Raw genomic sequence first — 20,006 nt, 5'->3', positions numbered from 1 at the left:
CACCTGCAAACGCAGCGCGGCCTCCGCCAGAGCTGAGGGTCTGCTCCATGAAGAGGATGAGGAGGAGGATGATGATGCTGGTGGTGGGGTTAGTAGTCTACTGTACACACACATGTCCCCCAGAATAACTGGTGCTCTAATGAGTTTCTTAAATATTATTTTCACGCACCGTCACAGGTAGCTATTAGTTTACCCTGATGAGCCTTTAGGCCCGTGCGTAAAAGGTTTTTATCAGACTTTATAATAAAGAGGTTTAGCTTTAATTATTTTTTTTTTTCAGTTCTACAGTGAGTGTTTAAGGGACGATTAATGAGTTCTGTTCCTTGACAGCAGTTTATTTTTTATTTCAGGTAAGTATTTAGAGGTGAAAGCCTAATAAGTGAGACGTGCGACTGATGGAAATAGTCTTAAATAATAATATTTAAAAAAATAAAAGTCATATGATGCCGCTGGTTTAAAACCCTTGTTGTGAGGGATGGTCTGACAGTGTGGAAGTCTGCGGGGTTGTTTAACGCTCTGGAAACAGCCTTCTGTGGGCCTCCATCTTTACGCACAGCCGTTTTTAAGGTAAACTAGTACGTATTTCTAAAACAGAAGTAAATTAAACCACTTTGTTTTTTTAACAAGTTCTCATTTCACGTGCTATTTTTACCTTTTCATCCTGCTGTAAAAATAAGTGGTGCATGTGACTTAGTGTTATTTCTTTTGTGGCATCAGGATGTTTCGGGCTACTGGATAATATGATTTGTATTGATAGTGATTCTGCAAAGTCGTATTTTCCTCGGTTATTATGAAGGCATTATTATTTTAAGCTGTTCATCGAAGATGTGGGTGATTACTGGTTTGGATGCATTGCATTAGTTAACAGTGAACAGTATGTCATAGTGAGTGAAAGGCATCATTATATCAGCGTTATCTGAGTATTGACTGGTTGATTCGGGCAGGTCCTCCGTGTTGATGTGGGGACTGATGACATACAAACACTGCTCTGTTATATTTTTCCTCAACACGCACTAGGCCAGATGGTAGATGGCGGGGATGGCACAGCCGCTGCCCCGCCGCAGTGTCAGTGCCACATCGGGGAGAGAAGCGGGGGACAGATTTCCCTCACACACAGCACTGGGTTTGGTGTGTGTGTGTGTGTGTGTGTGTGTGGGGGGGGGGGGGGGGGGGGGGGGGTCAGGGGGGGGGGGCGCGTGCGTGTGTCTGATTCCAAGAAAACAGCCCACTGAGTTTTCCCCTCAGAGCTCAGCGAGCAGCGCACAGGCGCAGAACGCAGCTCGGTGCTGGAGAGGCTGGAAGGCACTACGGCAGCCGGAGCCGCACACCGACACTAGCCAGCCGAGAAGCCGCCGCCGCCTCCAGAGCGCCGCCGGAGCAGAGGCCCACGTGTGGAGTCTGTAGGAAGGACACCCCGCTGTTTCCAGGCTGAACGGAGCTGCGGCGCACAGGGATGGATTTAAGCAGATGATAGCTGAGTGCGTGAGGTACAGTGGAGACATGTCTGTGCAGCTGATTAGCTGCACTGTAAATTGATTATCTGCTGATTATCTGCTTGCTTGTAAACAGCGCAGTCTGCCTCAGGCGGGAGTAGCCTATTAAGGAGACGTTGTGAGAGGATAGGAAGGCTTTACAATCCAGTGTCATCCTCTGTGAGCGAGAATTAGAGCACTGAAGTTCCGCTGCACGCCGACCTGCAGAGGAGGATTTGAACGTGACAGTGATGAGACGGAGCAGGGAGACACGTAGCAGCAGAGAAGCAGTCTTTCCTCCTCTACGCACACTAGTACCTGCTTCTCGTTCTGTTTATTTCTTTTATTTATTTTCTATTTGTTGTTTTTGTTGTTGTTTTGTAATAACAACAACGAAATCAAACTCAAAAAGAGGCTATTGGTCAGATTTACAAATGCAAGCTAGATTTTATTCTTTTTCTCATAACATTTTTAATAATATATTATTTATTATTATTATTATTATTATTATTATTATTATTTACCCCATAAATAATTACAAGGTCTTAGTAATAATAATAATTCACATATAAAAATAATAATTAATAACTATTTAATTTGTACAGTTGTTAGTAGATGATAGTTTTAATGTAGGATAATGGAATAATGGCGTAAATGTTGTTTTAATTTCAGGCTTTGCGTTTTTTAATGGGCAGGATGGTGTGGCAGCTTTTCGTGGTCTTTTTCTTTTCTGTGCAGCAGACGTGGAAAACAAGCTTTGAGCACTGCTGGAGTTGGTGTGGCCTTCTTGTGAAGGTCACTGTCAACCAGCCTGTGAAATAAATGTTGTCATGTTCAGTTAAGCAGCAGGCCTCTGCTTCCATCTAGCCCGGCCATGCCATCATGTTACTGTGATTTTCCTGAAAGTGGTTTTCTGTGGCGACTAGCAGCAGAACGCTGTCAACCTGTGCACATGCGAGAGAATCCTTCACTGTTTGTGCTCAGGATTTCTTGTAGCCGCAGACACAAAATGGCGGCAGATTGAAATGTTTTACCCTCAGCAGTCTTCATGTCTCTTACATGACACACACACACACATACACACACACACACACACACACATAAGGCTTGTTGTGTTTTATTTTGTTTCAAGACTTGTTTGTACTTTAAAAATCTACACAGCTCTGGAGAGGATTTGAATAACGCTCAGTGTAGGACATGGTGCATGCTGATAGTGGCCAGACCATGTGACCTTTACCAAAAACTGGGGAAATAACAGTAGAGCCTTACACTAAACGTGTAGCCCAATGTGTGGCAGGCTCAGTTGTATTTCTCTAAACCTTTTCACGACATCTTTACGATTCGGTAGTTTTCCAGCCCGTCAGATGTGATGATCCTGCGTAAAGGATCCTCACTGTTCCTGCTGCTCAGGTTTTACTTCTTTTTAAACTACACTGTTTGTTTAACAAGCAGATTGTCTTAAAGAAAATCTTGTACAAATAGCAGGAAAGTCAGACTCACTTGAGGATTTCACACATAAGTAGAACATGTCTGCACTCAAACTACTGTCTATATGTGTGCATGTCCACAGTGAGAGAAACAGAAACAGAAACAAGGCAGTGGCTCCTGCTGCTCAGTTAAACAGGACCAATGTTTGGCCCAGGTTGGTTGTTTCTTTCAAGCCTTATCTTTATTAGCTTTCACAAATGTCTCCATCAGTTTACATGGAACACCGCCTCTCCACTTTCATGGCTAAGAGAGCGGCCGCTTTGTGTTTACAGTCTCCTGAAGAGTGAGCCATGCTGGGGCTTCAGTGGCAGAGAGAAGAAAGCAACATGTTTTACACTGACTTAATTTGGGCAGTTTCGCCTTATTTCCTACTGAGATTGGTAGTTAAGATAATTGAGAACGTGATAAAGTTTTAGGAGAGTCATGAGAACTTAGAGCCAGTCTGAAACACAGTAGCTCAAGCAACACGCAGTGGGAATACGAAATATGTCAGTGTGAAGTGTTGTTGTGCTTTAACAAAGGGCATTCCTAATAAAGTAAACGTGTTTAAAGCAGATTTTATTTAGTGAACACATCACCTGTGATCTCGGCCTCTGCAGAAAACTGAGCCTCATTCTGGAGCTCAGAGACAGAGACACACATGGCCGGTTACGAAGCACAGGGAAAGGCAGTGTGCAGTGGATCTGTAGGTGTGAAACACAGGAGGACGTAGAAAGAAAAACACATCCTCCGTTTTCACTCGCACTAAATTAATCTCCCTTTTTGTCTTTTTTGTTCAGCTTTGCTTTTTTCCTGTTAAGATCAAATTCATACTTTTCGACTGTTTTCAGTTTACACCTACTATCTTATGACTACAGCACTCAAATATGCCCTTCAAACCAGGGCACTAGTGTAATTCTAGTTCTAAGCAATGAAAATCTTTTTATAATGCATAAAAGGGTACAAGGAGTATTTCCAGAAAATGGTAGGACTTCTTCACACGGAACATTTTTGAATAAATTTGAAGTTAAATGTCGACCTGACCTGTGTGTGTGTGTGTGTGTGTGTGTGTGTGTGTGTGTGTGTGTGTGTGTGTGTGTGTGTGTGCATAATGCATAATTATTAAAATAATTTTAAATAGTAACAAATACTGAGGCTAAGAAATTGGGTCCTCAGTTGTGTGAACTGTGGATGTTTTTTATGAGTTTTCTAGTCGTGCTTCTCTAAGTCTTATTTGATTGAAGTGAACTCGTTTTCCACCTTCATGCTACTTTGCCAGACTCTCACAAACAACAGCAACAGGTGTCTGGGCATCCATTCCAGTAACGAGTGAGCTGCTTCACACTGAGAAAACAAACATTTTTGATTGACAAACACTTGGTGACGTAGCCAAGGCCAGAAAAAAATGATAATTCTTTAAATCTAAATTTGACATGTTTGCTTTTAAATTCACTGGACTTGTTAATGCAAATCATATTTATGATTTTTCAAGTTTTTATATAAATACATTGTACTAAAACACAACAGCTAATGCCAAGGAAGGGATGGATTATATTAATAAAAAAAAGTCACTGGGCAGGACAATGTGCTAAGAAACAGCAACATTAATTATTATTTATATTTGAGTGCTGTAAATAAAATATTACTGAGGGTAAATTTTGGAGGTGTGTCAGTAAATCGTAGTTATGAGTGACAGTCGTTCAACTAACACCAACAGTCATTTAAAACTGCTTCATGGGTTAATGCCACTTTTCACAGCCATGACATAATTAATAATCTAGTGTATTCTCTAGTAAAATGTAAAATGAATAAAGAAAAATGTAGATAACTTAATGGTAGCTCGTGTCCAGATGAAAAAGAATCTGTAACAACTGTCCACAGGCTGCACACTTTTTATGCGCATTTAAGCAGCATTTGATGGCAGTGAAGTAACTAATGTTGCATTTCTATATTTACTGTAATATTATGGGAATAATAACATGTATATGTAGTCTGATGTACAGTGGACATTTCTCCGTACTTTCTCTGCCTGATAAGTCTGACAGCTGAGTATTTGTCTAATCCTGCAGAGATGCTGCAGGAGAAGGCTACAGCTGTGACGGATGAATGTATGAGCCGAGTCCAGGCCGGCACGGAGACGGATCTCCTTCCAGACCAGTCACCACTGGGCCTGTCCACAGCTCCTGCCCTTCCCAACTCCAGTGAGCCAGAACAGGTACACACACAGACCCTATATACCAAACACACACAGTTGCGTCTTATGACGGCAGACTGAATTCTGCAAGGATTATTCTCTGGATGCAGTAATTTAAATTACATTACATTTAATAACTTAATCAGGTTTTTAAAATTGGAACTTGGTCAAATGTTGTTAATGGTAATGTTTTCATTTTAAATGAAATGAAATTACCTCAATTGTAGAAGATGCTGTGGTATTGTGTATAGCAGTGATTTCCATTCTTCTTCTCAGAACATTGAGAACATTAAGGTAGTCCTTCATGAGAGGGAACTGTGGAAGAAGTTCCATGAGGCCGGCACAGAGATGATCATCACTAAAGCAGGCAGGTTAGTAAAGCAGTAAAACACCCATCTGCTAAAAACAGTGCCGTCCACACCCAAAGAAAGAAATATTATTCAGTTATTTGTAGGTTAGCATTTGATTTAACTTTTTATGTTTATGTTGTGTCTCTAACCCACGTCTCACCTGTTAATTCTGTTAGAAATGTCCTTAAAAATCCCTGGTGGAAGTAGTTTTACTCAGGTAAAAGTAACAACATTGTAAAAATACAGGTTAAGAAAACATAAAAAAAAACATTAGTATTAGTGATCTAATATTGGATTTTTAATAAATAAATGAACAGGATAAGGCGAAAGTACAGCTTTAAACGACCAGTTCTGTTCGGATTTACATAGTTCCTTGAATAGTTAAATGACATTCTTGTCAATGACTGTAGAGTTAATTACTGAAACTACAATCGAGGTTAAAGTTTAAAGTTTATTTGTTTTTTTTTTATGTTTTGTTTTTTTATCAGGTTTATTCCATCAAACTACATTGTTTCAGTTTACCTGTGAAAATTATGACTAAGGTTTTTAATGTTTTCAATCTTGAAATTTGAATATACTGCACTAGGTGTTAATTAGTCATGAGTATTGATTATTACTATTTGTTAAAAGTTCAGGGAGGTTGTTGCTATTTTACAAGATACCCTGCCAACTGAGCAAACCTGCTTGGTGCGATACCCATGTGCAGTTCCTCCATCAGTCAGACACATGCAATCTATCTTCTGGAAGACTCCAGCTAAACTCAGCTGTGTAGCATTGTTTTGCAGACACATGATTATTTCTTTATGTAATCATTTCATTGTTTTACCAGTGTTTCTAAGTTGCATCAGATAACCTACTGTGATTTTCTTCTTGGGCAGTTTTGCTGTAGTTCAGCTTCTGCCATTACAAGTGTATATGTCACATACTAGGATAAAAGTTGCTTCTATTCTGTTCTATAAAAGTTTAAAATGTGTAGAAAATTAAAGAGAAAGTGTTTATTAAATTATGGATTTATTTAGCTTAATGAGTATAGCTTTTTATTATATAGCTTTCTGTGGCCATGTGTTCACACAGATAATTGTAACGTATAGCAGTTCTAAAGTCTTTCAGGAAGAGGCATAAGGTTCCTGCAGTAGGGACTACATAATTGAAAACACAAATGACTGCTCGGCTTGTTGGATTTAATGCAACCTGAGGATTAGATAGTGTGGCCTTTGGACATTAACCAGAGAATGAGTACACTCTCAAATCGACCTCCGCCTCTCATTCCTTAGGGAATTCTTTTTCTAGTAAAAAAATGTAAAAGGTCACCATATATTTTCTTTAATGCTGCATATCTGCAAGAGATGGGCTTTCCCTTGTCCAGCTGATAAAGTGGGCTCTGAATTCTTAAAGCCCTTTGAAGGGCTGTGAGGTTTAGCCATGCAGCTGTGCTGGGAACCTGTCTGACTTTGCCTACAGGCTGTCTACACCATGTCTACTGCAAGTTCACAGAAAAACTGGCTTCATTCTTCAGAAACAACAACTCTACAACATTAAATTATATTAAACAAGACTTAATTATTTACATACAGTATGTTATAATTAGTGCATGCAGATATACTATAGACTATACACCATATTGGTTATAGTAAAGAGCCTGCTTTGGAAAAACACTGCAATAAATCTGATGTTTTTATAAAGTATCCTGTACATAAACACCTTTCAATTCAGTAAAACTAGTTTCCTGTGATGACCTAATCAATCAAATGTCATATAATAATCACAGACTAGAGAAAATTATGTATAAAAATTATATATCAGACATCACTGATACGTTCATAATAGTATATATTAATTTACTTTAGTCCTGTCAGATGTTGTTATGATGTAATTTAAAGCAACATTGTATTTCCTGTAATCAGAGTCTTTTATTTAGGCCTGTTTACTGCAATTGTCTGTCAAGTTGAGTTCTGCTTGATCAGAGAGTCAAATATTTAGACAGAAGTAAATAAGTAATAGTCATAGTTGATTAAGCCTTAACAGATTTTATAAAAATTGACTAAGGAGCTCCAAATGGTGCTAAAGGGAAGGTCTGGGGATCACCAGAGTCACTTGGATTCATTCTTTAGAAATCACAAGAAGACAACTTCATAGCAATCTTGTAGGTAGTTGCACTAAAGTGGTGGAACCAGCCAGGAGCAATGCTGCTTCTATGGTTAAAAGTCTTGCTTTTCCTTTCACAACATTGCACAACTACAATGTTACAGCAAGTATTGCACTTTTTAAAGGAAACAGCTCTGAGACTGGATTAGATTTTCTATTAATGTCACAAAGAAAATAGTTGTTGTTAACCAAGATATTTGTCAGTTCACAAATACGTTTATATAGAAGGTATCAGTAAAATGTTCTTAGGAAACATACTAGTTCTGCACCCAAATATTTGATCTTGCAATACTTGTCATGATTATAGCATAGTTATACATTTGATCTCTATCAGACAACTAAATATGTTGGATAAGGATAGAAAAAGACGTTAGCTTCAGACACTTTTTTACAGTTAAACCAAACTGTGGTCTTTCCCAAAGCTTAACTAAAGTGCTGGAGTTGCGGAAAGCAACCACCACCATTCGTTCTACAAAAGCTCGAACTTTGGATTGGAAGAATCATTACCCTCACTACATAATTATAAGTCTAAATCAATCTGCATAATTATATATAATAACATAATATAATTTTCTACACAAAAACTGTTCTGTTCCATAAACAGAGCCCTGGTGAATGCCAAACTAGCACAAATTCAAAGTGATTTGTGGAAACGAGTTTAGATAAACCAAAATACTCATTTACTATTTTTAAGAATTCACTATTATTACATAGCAATGTTCACACTGACATTTCCCTTTGAGCAAATTCATGTCAACCAATCAGTGAGTCAAGGCTTCCTTGGACAGATAGCTTTTTTACCTTAATTGTATTTTGTTAGTTTAAATGTGCAGTACTAAGAGTAAGAGCAGTAGTTGTAGTAGTGGCAAGTCTGCCGCCCTGCATGCTGCCAGAAAAGATAACAGTTTGTGTGGTTCATCTTTTTCATAGTATTTCTTTCTGATCAATCTCTGAAAACTGATTTTTTTAAAGTGTGTTAGTCAGATGTTAAAGTGTTTTATAACTAGCTTCAACAACACAATGACTTCACAGAACAACTATTAGAAACAGATTTTGAAAAATTGGTTTAGCTCTGTTGTTTCCAGCCAATCTTGCTTAAGATCCTTTTAAATGAAGCCACCACTTCCTGAAGGCTGGAGTTTCATGTAGTTAAACTAGGACTTTATTATCTTCTCAGATAGTTACATTTACTGTAAATCATTTTAAAAGAAGTGAATGGGTTGAAGAAAACAGAAGAACTCAGTTATGTCTTTTTCAATGTCAATAAACTGGAGCCCATCATTTATTTATTTTCATCTCTTGAGGGGTCTTGACCCCACCTAAGAGCCCAAAAACAAACGTTTTGATAAGATTGTAAAATTGAGGACTTGTTGGAAAATGATTGCAGCTCTGCTTGTGCTGTACAATATATTGCACTATACAGGTGTGGCTAGAAACATTCAGCCTCAGTCTGAATAGACAAGAAGACCAAAACTGTTGAAAAAGAGTCTGAATTCAGTGTGTGATGCAGTATGAGACGATGAGTTACTATGTGGTAGTGTGAGAAAATGAAAAGTCAAAGGTCAAGAGAAAAGAGTGGAAACAATTGCGAGGTTGGATCTGCAGGGTGTTGAGTTTGATGCCAGCAGAACGGCTGTCAAAATGAGGGCTAAAATAGACATTTCATAGCCATGTCAAAATGTTAAGTGTTACGTGTATCATTTTAAACATTGTGAGATAAATTGAGTGTCAGGTTAAACTGCAGACAGTCAGGATTAACTTTGTTTTATGATGTTTTTCAGCAGTGTCTGAAAGCTGCTCGAATTTGGCTGAACCTTTTGCATGTGGGATGTGTTTCTGACAACTTCAAAAGTATATGGACAGAAAGATGAATTAAAATGTGTGTATATAGATATATAGCTATATATATATATATATATATATATATATATATATATATATATATATATATATATATATATAAACAGAAATAATAAAGGAGTGCTGTAACTGAGGAAGGTCAGTGCAGAGGCGGCAGGGGAAGAGATACAGATGCAAAACAACCAGACTGTCACTCAGTGGATCCCATATTTTTCCCAACACTCCAAGATTAAACTAGTTCAGTCCACTCCTGTGCAGCACCTAACTGAGCCTAGAAGACTTGTTATTGTGAGTGTCATTGTCCAGGCATAATACTCCCTCTCCAAAGCACCCAGTGCAGCTCTTCCCTCACTCTCCCTCTTTGTACACAGTCCGTCAAGAGAGCAGTGGCGGCTTGATAAGAGGAATCTGGCGCCCACAATAGGCTGAGACTGCTAGGTTGTAGCGCTTCATCATCCCCCCTCCCTCAAACCAACACTTCTTTTGATCTCACCATGGTACTGGAGATTCCCAGAGAGGGAATGGATCACTGGAGGGCCTAAACATGTGGGATTGTTAAAAGAAACAGCTGGCTGGGCACAGAAACACACACACTCTGACACTGATATCATACATACACTCTCTCACTTTCATTTCTCATGATCCACCTTAAACTCACTCTACGTGTATGTACAGCATGTATATGTATGACACTATGTTATATGCTTTCAAAAATGAATTGTCCTGAGTTGCAATAGCAATGTTTATAAAAGATGTAGCATTTACCCAGCACCCGGATACAGTATACTATGTTTTATGTATATATCTATGATCCCAGACAGACACGTGAGCCTCCTTTACACTGGATGTTCATGCAGGGATTAATATGCCATTTTGTTGGCTTGTCCTCCTGCATGAAAGGTAAAATACCAGCAGGGGCTGACACTCCTTTACTCCAGCAGCAGATGTAATGCTTTTGCTATGTATTGTGGACATTAGTGGTTAGATTTGTGTGAACCACTCTTTCATGTGTATGATGTGGGTGTTGATATGTCTTGTTTGAATATCACAGATCTTAGTAAAGACACACAGCATTTCTATGAAGATACAAAACACCCAATAAGAGACAGGTAACAACCGTAAATAGTCAAAAGTATAAATAAATGATCAGACACACCAAACGACCACATTATAGAACAATTATGAATAAAATAAAATCACAAAGTAACATAAAACAACCAAGAGAAGACACATAACTGCCTTAAAATGATGCTACACCCTCATTTGTTGTCATGTTGTGTCAGCCTGAGGGTCTTAGCAGAGCCAGTTTCTAGCATTTATGGTGCCCTTGTCGAGATTATAGTTTAGCAACCGAGTTGTGAGTATGCATTACTAAAATAAAAGATGTGTATGATGTGTATGACACTACAATTACTTAGTTACACAGTAGTTACAGACTGTCTGAAAGTGTGTAATCCTCATTTGTATGATTCATTGTGTCTAATGACAGCAGGCGTTCTGTCCATCCTTTGGAGAATGTCTGTTAGGTGATTAAGACTCACTTAAACATTGTGCAGTAGCAGAGCCCTTAGGTGAAGGGTTCTGTTTCTTATACAAATCCGAAAGCCACATGTGTTGACACAGGCGTCCATCTGCTCTGTCTGTGAGTGGAGTCGGAGATGAGCGGAGGTCTGTTTTGAATGTTCCTCTTGGATTAACCCATCTTTCAGTGAGGATGATACCAGGACTGATCTCTTCTTCTGATTGGATTTGAAGCCTGAGAGAGAGATTTAAATTACCTGCCCTCAATCCCTGTCCTCTCTCTCTCTCTCTTACGTGAGGGAGTATTAACAGTAACATGATCAGATGGTGTCAGGTACTACAAGCCTTTGAAGATGGGTATTTGCACCAATCAAAACAGCATCTTCCCAGAAAGCATGCAAGGCATTGCGCTGCAATGTCTGATCACGTTACCATGGGCAGCACCCACAGATAGACTGCAGCCTCTTGAGCAATGACAAGTCGGCTGTCTAAATTGTTGTCCAATCTGGGATGCCATTAAAAACCACTTAGGGCTTTATAAGGGGGCGTAAAACCCTTTGCGAAGTTTCCTTTGGTGCAGATGAGATGAAAACGTTTTTGGTTTCCCAGAAGAGGTCAGGAAAGGTATCTCTCTTCATGTGTTTTTATAGCCTTGACTGCTATATTAGCATATTCTGTCTTTTAGTTTGAAGCCATTTAAAAGATGAAAGATTGTGAGAGCGTGTTCCTGTACTTTTTATGGCGTCTCAGTAAGTATGAAAGAGTTTCAGTCTTCTCCCAAATAAACATCTGCAGGGAGACAAATGATTTCCAGGCCTGAAATATAAAGATTTAGACATTAAGGATATATTGAAAACAAAAGCTGAGAAATCTTTGTAGGGGTAGGCTTTATCCACTTAATGCTCAGGAAAAGGTTATTTCAGGTTTGAGAGGAGGCATCTTCACACCCTACTCATCTGTCAGTCCCATGATCTTTGTGGGACCTTGCTCGTCCCAATCCCTTAAGAACATTAATGAGCAGCAGTCAGTGAGCTAATCGGAGCTTCATCTGAACTATCTGTGACAATATTACACTTATCCTACACACACGAGTGTTTCTAAAGGCCCACAGAATCCTTTCTTAAGCACATGATCTGTGAGTACACTGTGCAGAAGTTTGTTTTTGTTAGATCTTGAAAGTGGTTGTGGTTGTATATGAAAAAGAGTTTAGATCAAATCCTTATTAAAAGTTTCCAAGCACAGTGATTTCTGTTTTAGAAAAAATAATTATGTTTAAATCAGAAACAGGTCATTTTCTTTAAAAGATAAGAAAAATTAACTGTTAATACACAGCTTAGGTAAGTTCTTTGCATTTCTAACGTCTTCCCTTTGTAATCCTTTAACAGGAGGATGTTTCCTAGCTACAAGGTCAAAGTGACCAGGATGAACCCCAAAACTAAGTACATCCTACTAATTGACATCGTGCCAGCTGATGACCACCGCTACAAGTTCTGTGATAACAAGTGGTGAGTTTGTGAATCAAGTTGTGCCAAGTTCATATATGAATGTGTCATATCCTTATTAGTCTACTTTAATTCTATGCATTATGTTAGTGGAAAAAAGGAATCTGAAAATTAAATAGATAGAACAGTGCTTCTATGAGCCCTGAGCTCAGCTACACACAGGTGCTGCATACAATTTATTTGTTCAGCTATTACAGCATACCATCACTTCTAATACAGGTTCTAATGTGTGTGAGATTTTCACTGTGCACATCCACTTGTAATGTGATGTATCCCAGCTGTGCCCTGCATCAGTCTCTGCATGTAGTGTCATAGTGTCACATTGCTATTAGTATATTACTTCAGATGCCTTCATAGACAGCTACAGTGGCTACATAGAGTGACTGTGTTACCAGGAACTGCTGCTGATGGCACTGATGTAGAGCTCCTCTGTTAACATAGAGGGATGGAGTGACAACTGCTTCAGTCATGCCTTTAATGGATAAGTCTTTTTAAAAGATGCATTTGATTCTTCCATTCTTGTGGCATGACCCACAGTTGGTGGGTTCCGGTATTCCTCAGCAACACCTAAGCATAAGTATAATTAGTAATGATGATTTAGCAGAGGCCAGTGTCTTCCAGTCCAAGGGATTTGTAAGGGGTTGAAGGCCGTGCTGCATACGGGCGCTCTAAACCTGTTGAGCGCTCTGGTGATTGAAAGCAGCTTGGGTATACTGTAGAGCTACTTCATTCCCTCTCAGTTTGTTGCATGTCTCTCGATGGGTTTTTAGGATGGTGGCTGGAAAGGCAGAACCAGCAATGCCAGGAAGACTCTATGTGCACCCAGATTCCCCAGCCACTGGAGCTCACTGGATGAGGCAACTGATTTCGTTTCAGAAACTCAAGCTAACAAACAATCACCTGGATCCTTTCGGACATGTGAGTACCTAAAGGAGATCTGTACTTTCTATTTTGCCAACATTCTATTTGGTTACATCAAAGGTTCACCATGTAATTGCTCAAATCTAAGAACAGGGCAACATTTCTTAACAGTTTTACAATGGTGGTACTTAATGTACTTGAGAACATACAAGTCACAAACGTTGCAGTGAGAATGTAAGTTTTTATCTGAATAAATACTTTTATCTGATGTGAAATATTGAGTTCATAGATCTACAAACAGCAAAATCGTAGAGGTCTTTTTCACAGACCAATTTCTCAAAAAGGGATGGAAGAAAGTGAAGGAATGCATAAGAGAACAGAACAGAGGAAAAGAGTGAGGAGGCAGAGGTGAGGGGTGTGACTGTGGCAGCGCTCCCCAGGGGGACTGTGGGATAGCTTGTCTGAAACCATCCCATCAATGGGCAGGCTCATTAGGTTCATAACCTCTCAGATCAGTGGCGGGGCCTGCTGTCAGGTTGAGTTGAGTGCCTAGCCAGTGATAAGGGCGAGTAATGAGGACAGAGCAAGTTCGAGACCAGGCAGAGCCCAGCTGACGCCCAGACCAGTGCTTCCAAGTACTACCATTTTTTAGGGGTATATAGAATGTCAGTGTTTTGGAATTCTGTGTTCTAGTCCTCTTGTACGTGATGAAATAAGTGTGCTACGTATTGTACTACATAACTGGAGACTTTTATTTCCCAAAGTAATTCAAAGCCAAGCGTAATTGGTCTTCTCTATATACTGCACCAAGTCTGTGTATGTGCTGTTTTAAGAGAAAAAACAAACATTAGTGACCTGAGATAGATTTACTCCCTTTAGTCAAGTCAATTGTTTCACACACTGTTAGTTAAATAAATGCAAAGAACAGTCCAGAGTCACTGACAAGAGGTTTAGATCCTATCCAACAACTGAATGCTCATATACTATGGATACGTCAGTCATGTATCCCAAAGTATTCAACTTTGTCTTCTAAAATTGACTTTACTATGCAACTAAACTGCAATGTTCAAGTTTTTATAGGAAACCTAACGTGATAATCAGTGAAAGATTATGTTCCAGTGCTATCTATAGCAGAGCTATTATATAATATTTTTTTATTTATATATTTACTTTATTTTATTTGTGTTTGTTTAGTTTTAAATGTTTAATCCCAGCCAGATTAAATATCTACAGTAGTACACTAATGATCTAGCAACAGAGTTGGGTCCTTAAAAAAAAATATTTATTGTTTTTTTAAGCACCCATCCCAACCACTGTATCGGTCAAAGCAAATAATCATGCCCTGCTGTATCACAGAGATGAAAGCAGATTCTGTCTTTAGCTCTTCTCTGATCTCAGGAATGCTTCCCTGATCGCTGAATTTAAACAGTCACCCAAAAGTCTCCAGTATCACCCTCAGATGGCAGCCAGACAGCAGAGTAGACACAGGTCAACGGAGAGCCTCCGTTGAACCAGCCAATAGCTTATCTCTGTCTCCAGCCTCCCTCAGCAACGGGTGCGGGGTCATTTGATGTTCAACCTGAGCCTAGCTCCCTGTGTCCTCTTCAACCTTTGCCTCTGTTTGGGAGCCCCCTGGAGGAGAAAGCTCCTCATAAGAGTGTCTGGCAAATGAGGAGAGGAGCCGAGGTGCAGAGATTGATGCTTATCAGCCTTGACAGAGCTAGACTTGTGATGACCCTGCCCTACTGTTGCTAACGCTTCACTGAGCACTGAGCACTAGGCTGCAGTGAGCAGACTGATGCTATTGAGCCAACGCGCAACTAGACATATAACCTAAACACTGAGTGTGCTGAACACATGCTACCACCTATGGTGATAAACAGTACTCAGATTTCACATCAATTGTGATGGAAGTGAATGATACAGAGAAAGTGTTCACTGAACTAACTGATACAACATTTACAGTTATATGTTTTTAATTTGTTCCTATTTTACATGACATCTAAATTTCCATTTTGTTTTAGTTAGTTCCACCAGTGGCTTAAGTTTAGTAGTTATTTCATGGACCCATTTGTTGTTGTTTAGTTTATTACAGTTTTAACTTTAGTTTTAGTCATTTTAGACAAGGATAAGATCTGTCAGGGACCACTGAAAATATACTGATTAGTGAGGACAGTGTGCAGATGACAAACGCCATTCGGGGCATTCTGAGTTTGGCTGATGGCATCAGTGGATTGTGTTCTGCAAGTAGACTTGGTTGGACGCCTTTTCTCGTGCTGCCCCACCAATAAAGGGGGGATTGATGGTGACCTTTTCACACCCTTCCTGAGACAACTCTCTCCAATTCTGTACCAGTTCTGTCCAACCCCAGGGGTTGGGATTTTGTAGACATTTTGGGGGTTCAGTGCCTTTTCCAGGGAGACTTCAACAAATGGCTAGGAACAACCTTAGGGGTGATAGACAGCCAACAATTGTACTGTAACAATTGTGCTGCTGCCACCCAAATAAAAACTTGGACAGGATAGGTTTTGCCTCTAAAACTAGAACAATTGCTGGATTCAATAGGGTTCAAGCCTAAGTGGAGAAAGTCAATTGGATTTCAAGTCCAACACCTTAAACGGAATAGGAATAGGAAGAACACGCAACCTTCACACTGAAAAGTCCTGGCCAGCTGGCCTGGATTCAAGCCCCCCTAGCTGGGAGGCAGCAGTGCTAACCATTATGATCAGACAGAAAACAGAGGTTTGCTTGGTTCCCAGTATAGATAAGTAAATTGGAAATTAAGGTCAACAGACGCTCACAGAGTTGCAAACAGAGCTGCAACTAATACAAGTAATTCCACAGTCAGTGTGGTACTCACAGACAGCATCAGCTAATGTGAACCATGCCTTGCAAAAAACATATTTAGAGAAAGAGATAAAGAGTTGTTGATTTGCATATCCCTGGAAAGAGTTACAGAGGATTCTCAAAGATAGTCAAGTGTGTTGATAAAGTAAGGTAGACCTGTGACATCATTGGCTCTGTGTAACCCATTTTCCTGGTATTTGTGTTTTCTTGAGTCATGTTTCCTATATCACTGCCACTTTTGATTCATGTTTCCGGTCTTTAACTCATCTCAGTGTTCATTGAATCAGTAGCCACAGTTTTATGCATTGTTTGATGAATAACCACCTAATGAATAATTAAAACAATTACAACAATTAAAAGCACAGCCTAATGCTGAATGTAAAGCATGTTGATTGGACACCGTGGAAATAGTAAAAACTATCATGAGGTGGACTATTTCAGACTGCTACAGCATGCCTCTGTTGTGTAATGGATTTTATTATCAACCAGGGACTGTTCATGTTCATTTCCTTAGCAAGCTAACACTGCAAAACAAGTGAGGTAATGCAAGTATGCATCTCACATATTGACAGTAGTTTGTTTGTACCACACCATAGTGACTGTTCTTAGTGTGCTGTTCCTCCACTGATTTCGAAATAAAATGTGTTGTCTTCTCTTACCCTCCTTAGATCATACTGAACTCTATGCACAAGTACCAGCCCAGACTACATATAGTCAAAGCCGACGAAAACAATGCCTTTGGATCCAAGAACACTGCCTACTGTACTCATGTCTTTCATGAGACAGCCTTCATCTCGGTAACCTCGTATCAAAACCACAAGGTGCTGCAACTATCAAAAGTGCAGAAAAAGCATAAAGTTAAATAAACTGGTTTTACAGAAGTATTTTGTAAACTTTTTATGTCGGTTCTTAATTTACACACATTTAAACAAGTTGGAATAATTAAATTGTATTATGAATGGTGTCTTTAGGTGTAGATTGATAAAATTCACATGAAGACAAGTGTCTACTGTTACACTCACATAAAATACTTTTTTCACTGTATAACCAACCCACCCTTTTAACTGTGGTGCTGCATTAGAACTTGTGCTCTGTTTACTGCCTCACTGCATGCCTGCTGCCACAGCACTCATCTGAATGGAATGCTGCTGCTACCTCTGTCAACATTTTAAAAGGCCCATGTAATTTGCATAATAAGCTGTCCACTGGAGCAAAGACCCCGTTTCTCTGATTGCTTTGCCTATAGTTTTGTTAATACCAAAGTGAGTGAGAGCTTTCAACAGAATGTCTTTTTTTTTTTCTAGATTACTCAGCTGAAGATAGAAAACAATCCATTTGCTAAAGGATTTCGAGGTAGTGAAGAAGGAGACCTGCGTGTTTCAAGACTACAGGGGTGTGTTTACACAAAATGTAGAATGGAAAGCCAGGAAAAATTGTCCTATTGAACCATTTAGCATGCTAGACATGTCTCATAAATTTGATAAAGTGTATATAAATGAGATCTTAGGGAGTGTGTTTTTGTGTCTGGATATGAGAACCTACTTCACCTCCTTGAAAGACTTTGTTCAGTGGAATAGTAGATGTGCCAAACTGATTCTGCTTCTTTCTTTTTGCTGGTATTGATGTATAGGAAAGACTATCCTGTGATTTCAAAGAACGTGGTTCGCCAGAGGCTACTCTCCTCACATAGTCACCTCGCAGGGAAGCTTGGAGCAGGAGTTCTAACAGGACACACTCAAGTTCTGTCTTCTTACCAGTATGAGACTGGGGTTCCTCTGTCTAGTTCAGACCCTCAAGATCCCATCTCCAGCCACTTCCCTCAGAGCAGAGATCCCAGCCTCCTGTACCACTGTTTCAAACACAGAGGTGTGTTCTTAGCCACTCAATCACAGAGCTATACATGACATGGCCTACTCACTTCACTTTCTTCATTTAAAAACATTGCGGTTAACTATATCACTTTGCAGATAATGGCCGACACCTGGAGCTCGGATGTAAGCGGCCATACCTGGAGACATCATCTGCAGGCTCAGAGGAGCATTACTTTCGTTCAGCTCCCTCTTATGAATCCTCCCTACTGTCTCATCCATATTGCACTGAGGCAATCACTTCCAGGGAAGCTTGTATGTATGGTAGCATGGAAACAGAGTCTGGATCTGGAGCAGGGGACACAGATGAGCTGGCCAACTCCCCTTCAATAAATTGTAACATGTGGGCTACAGTGCAGCCCTACCCTCGCTATAGTATGGAGGGTATCCCCTATCAGCCCTTCTCAGCTCACTTTACCAATGCTGCCACACACACACCTGTGGTACCACACCCCACGTCATCCATGGTGTCAAGATCACAGGCTGACTTGGGTGTCTACAATTCTGCTTCGGTCCAGAGAGGTCTGCCTGTCATACATGCATCCACCTCCTCTTCCTCATGCTCTCCAGCTGTTCCAGGATCCAGAGACAGGTCAGGCAATCCATCTCTGTATCACAAAAAGCCAGGTTCACCGCTCCGGCCTCATAGAGATTTCTCAGCTTATCCCACACAAGGCACTATATCCATCAGGGATCCAACCTATCAATACCAAGTGGAGTTGAGCAGTACAGGGACTCACTGGACTGACAGCTAATGTGGAGCATTGGAAAACACAGTTTTGAATAATGTAAAACTTAGAAATAAATCAACATTTCCTAAACCCCAGTGTGGGATGCCAATGTCAAGCAAGGGTAATGAACTATAGTCATCATCATTGCCAGATTGCACTCCAAAGTCATTTACGTCCATGAAACAACTATAAAATATAACACTGTACATGAAGAACAGTGTTTGACCTCCTGTTGTGATGTGTAGCATATGTACCATAAACCTGTGATCCGGTACAGTAAGGTGGTTTTCTTGAACTATATTAAAGAGAGCATTACGCTTAAAGGTGCAGTGTGTAAAAGTTAGTTCTGCAGTGTGTACGAATTAGCAATGCGATTGCAGTTTGCAAGCATCTGAATACCCCCCCACGCCCGCCTATCCAAATGTGAGAGACCTTACGGTGTCTGTCAGGTGCCATGTTATGAATAGCACGTTCACGAAAGAGCTTTGACTTCTTTAGTACTTGCTCTTTTTATCAATATAAAGCAATTTCAATAAGTGAATACTACCCAACCTAGTCCACACATGCAAAAGGAAATTTGGGGAAGGAAGTTTGAATCTGATCTGCTGATCATAATGTTATCATAGTGATTATTTCACAGATAAACCTAGTAACCCCCTCTAAAAGAACAATGAGGCATTTTTATGAATGGGTCTCTGAGAGGAGCATCACTAATGCTATAGCATCATTAAATTAGAAGCTACTACTTCAATGTGAAATTGCTAAATTCCCCTAAAAACAAACAGTGTTTGGTTCGTCCATTCTAGGCTACTGTAGAGACATGGTCTCCATGAAAGCAGATCTGCTTCCTATGTAGACATTAAAGACTAATATAAAGCTAAAAAATAAAACACAATTCTTATTGGCAGAAGACTGCACACTACTAAAAACATGAATAATACATTATATAACATTTATAGATAACTTTAAATATTACATATACATTTAAGGCTTTAAGGTTTCCCAGTAACCTCTAACAACTATGTCAATGCTTGGTGCTTCATTGTAGAAAGTGATAAGGTCAAAGTTTCAATAGAAAATATCAACACTGTGTGTATTCTACAGCCTCATTATGTATCCATTCCAACAGGCTTACAGAAAAAATACACATTTGGTGAGGGGGGGGTTTCCAGCAGGAGAATGGAAGGA

At 39.7% G+C, this 20,006-nt stretch overlaps 1 protein-coding gene across 1 annotated transcript; it reads left to right on the top strand.

Annotated features, from left to right (window-relative positions):
* The first annotated feature begins 1,287 nt into the window (after positions 1–1,287).
* On the top strand, positions 1,288–19,618 carry tbx4 (T-box transcription factor 4). Its single transcript, XM_026376699.1, has 9 exons — positions 1,288–1,487; positions 5,009–5,154; positions 5,410–5,504; positions 12,395–12,514; positions 13,282–13,429; positions 16,888–17,040; positions 17,524–17,612; positions 17,850–18,085; positions 18,187–19,618. Exons 2-9 carry the CDS (start codon positions 5,011–5,013, stop codon positions 18,840–18,842), a joined length of 1,641 nt encoding a protein of 546 aa, XP_026232484.1. The 5' UTR covers positions 1,288–1,487; positions 5,009–5,010; the 3' UTR covers positions 18,843–19,618.
* The last annotated feature ends 388 nt before the right edge of the window (positions 19,619–20,006 follow it).

Source organism: Anabas testudineus, chromosome 13 (assembly GCF_900324465.2).
Source record: "Anabas testudineus chromosome 13, fAnaTes1.2, whole genome shotgun sequence".
NCBI lineage: Eukaryota > Metazoa > Chordata > Actinopteri > Anabantiformes > Anabantidae > Anabas > Anabas testudineus.
This window is presented reverse-complemented; position numbering and strand designations above follow the sequence as displayed.

Excerpts from the sequence above, each read along its gene's own strand:
- tbx4 (XM_026376699.1), top strand. The coding sequence starts at position 5,011 with ATGCTGCAGGAGAAGGCTACAGCTGTGACGGATGAATGTATGAGCCGA. Across the intron at positions 5,155-5,409 it reads ACTCCAGTGAGCCAGAACAG|AACATTGAGAACATTAAGGT; the intron begins GTACACACACAG and ends TCTTCTTCTCAG. Across the intron at positions 17,613-17,849 it reads CGTGTTTCAAGACTACAGGG|GAAAGACTATCCTGTGATTT; the intron begins GTGTGTTTACAC and ends ATTGATGTATAG.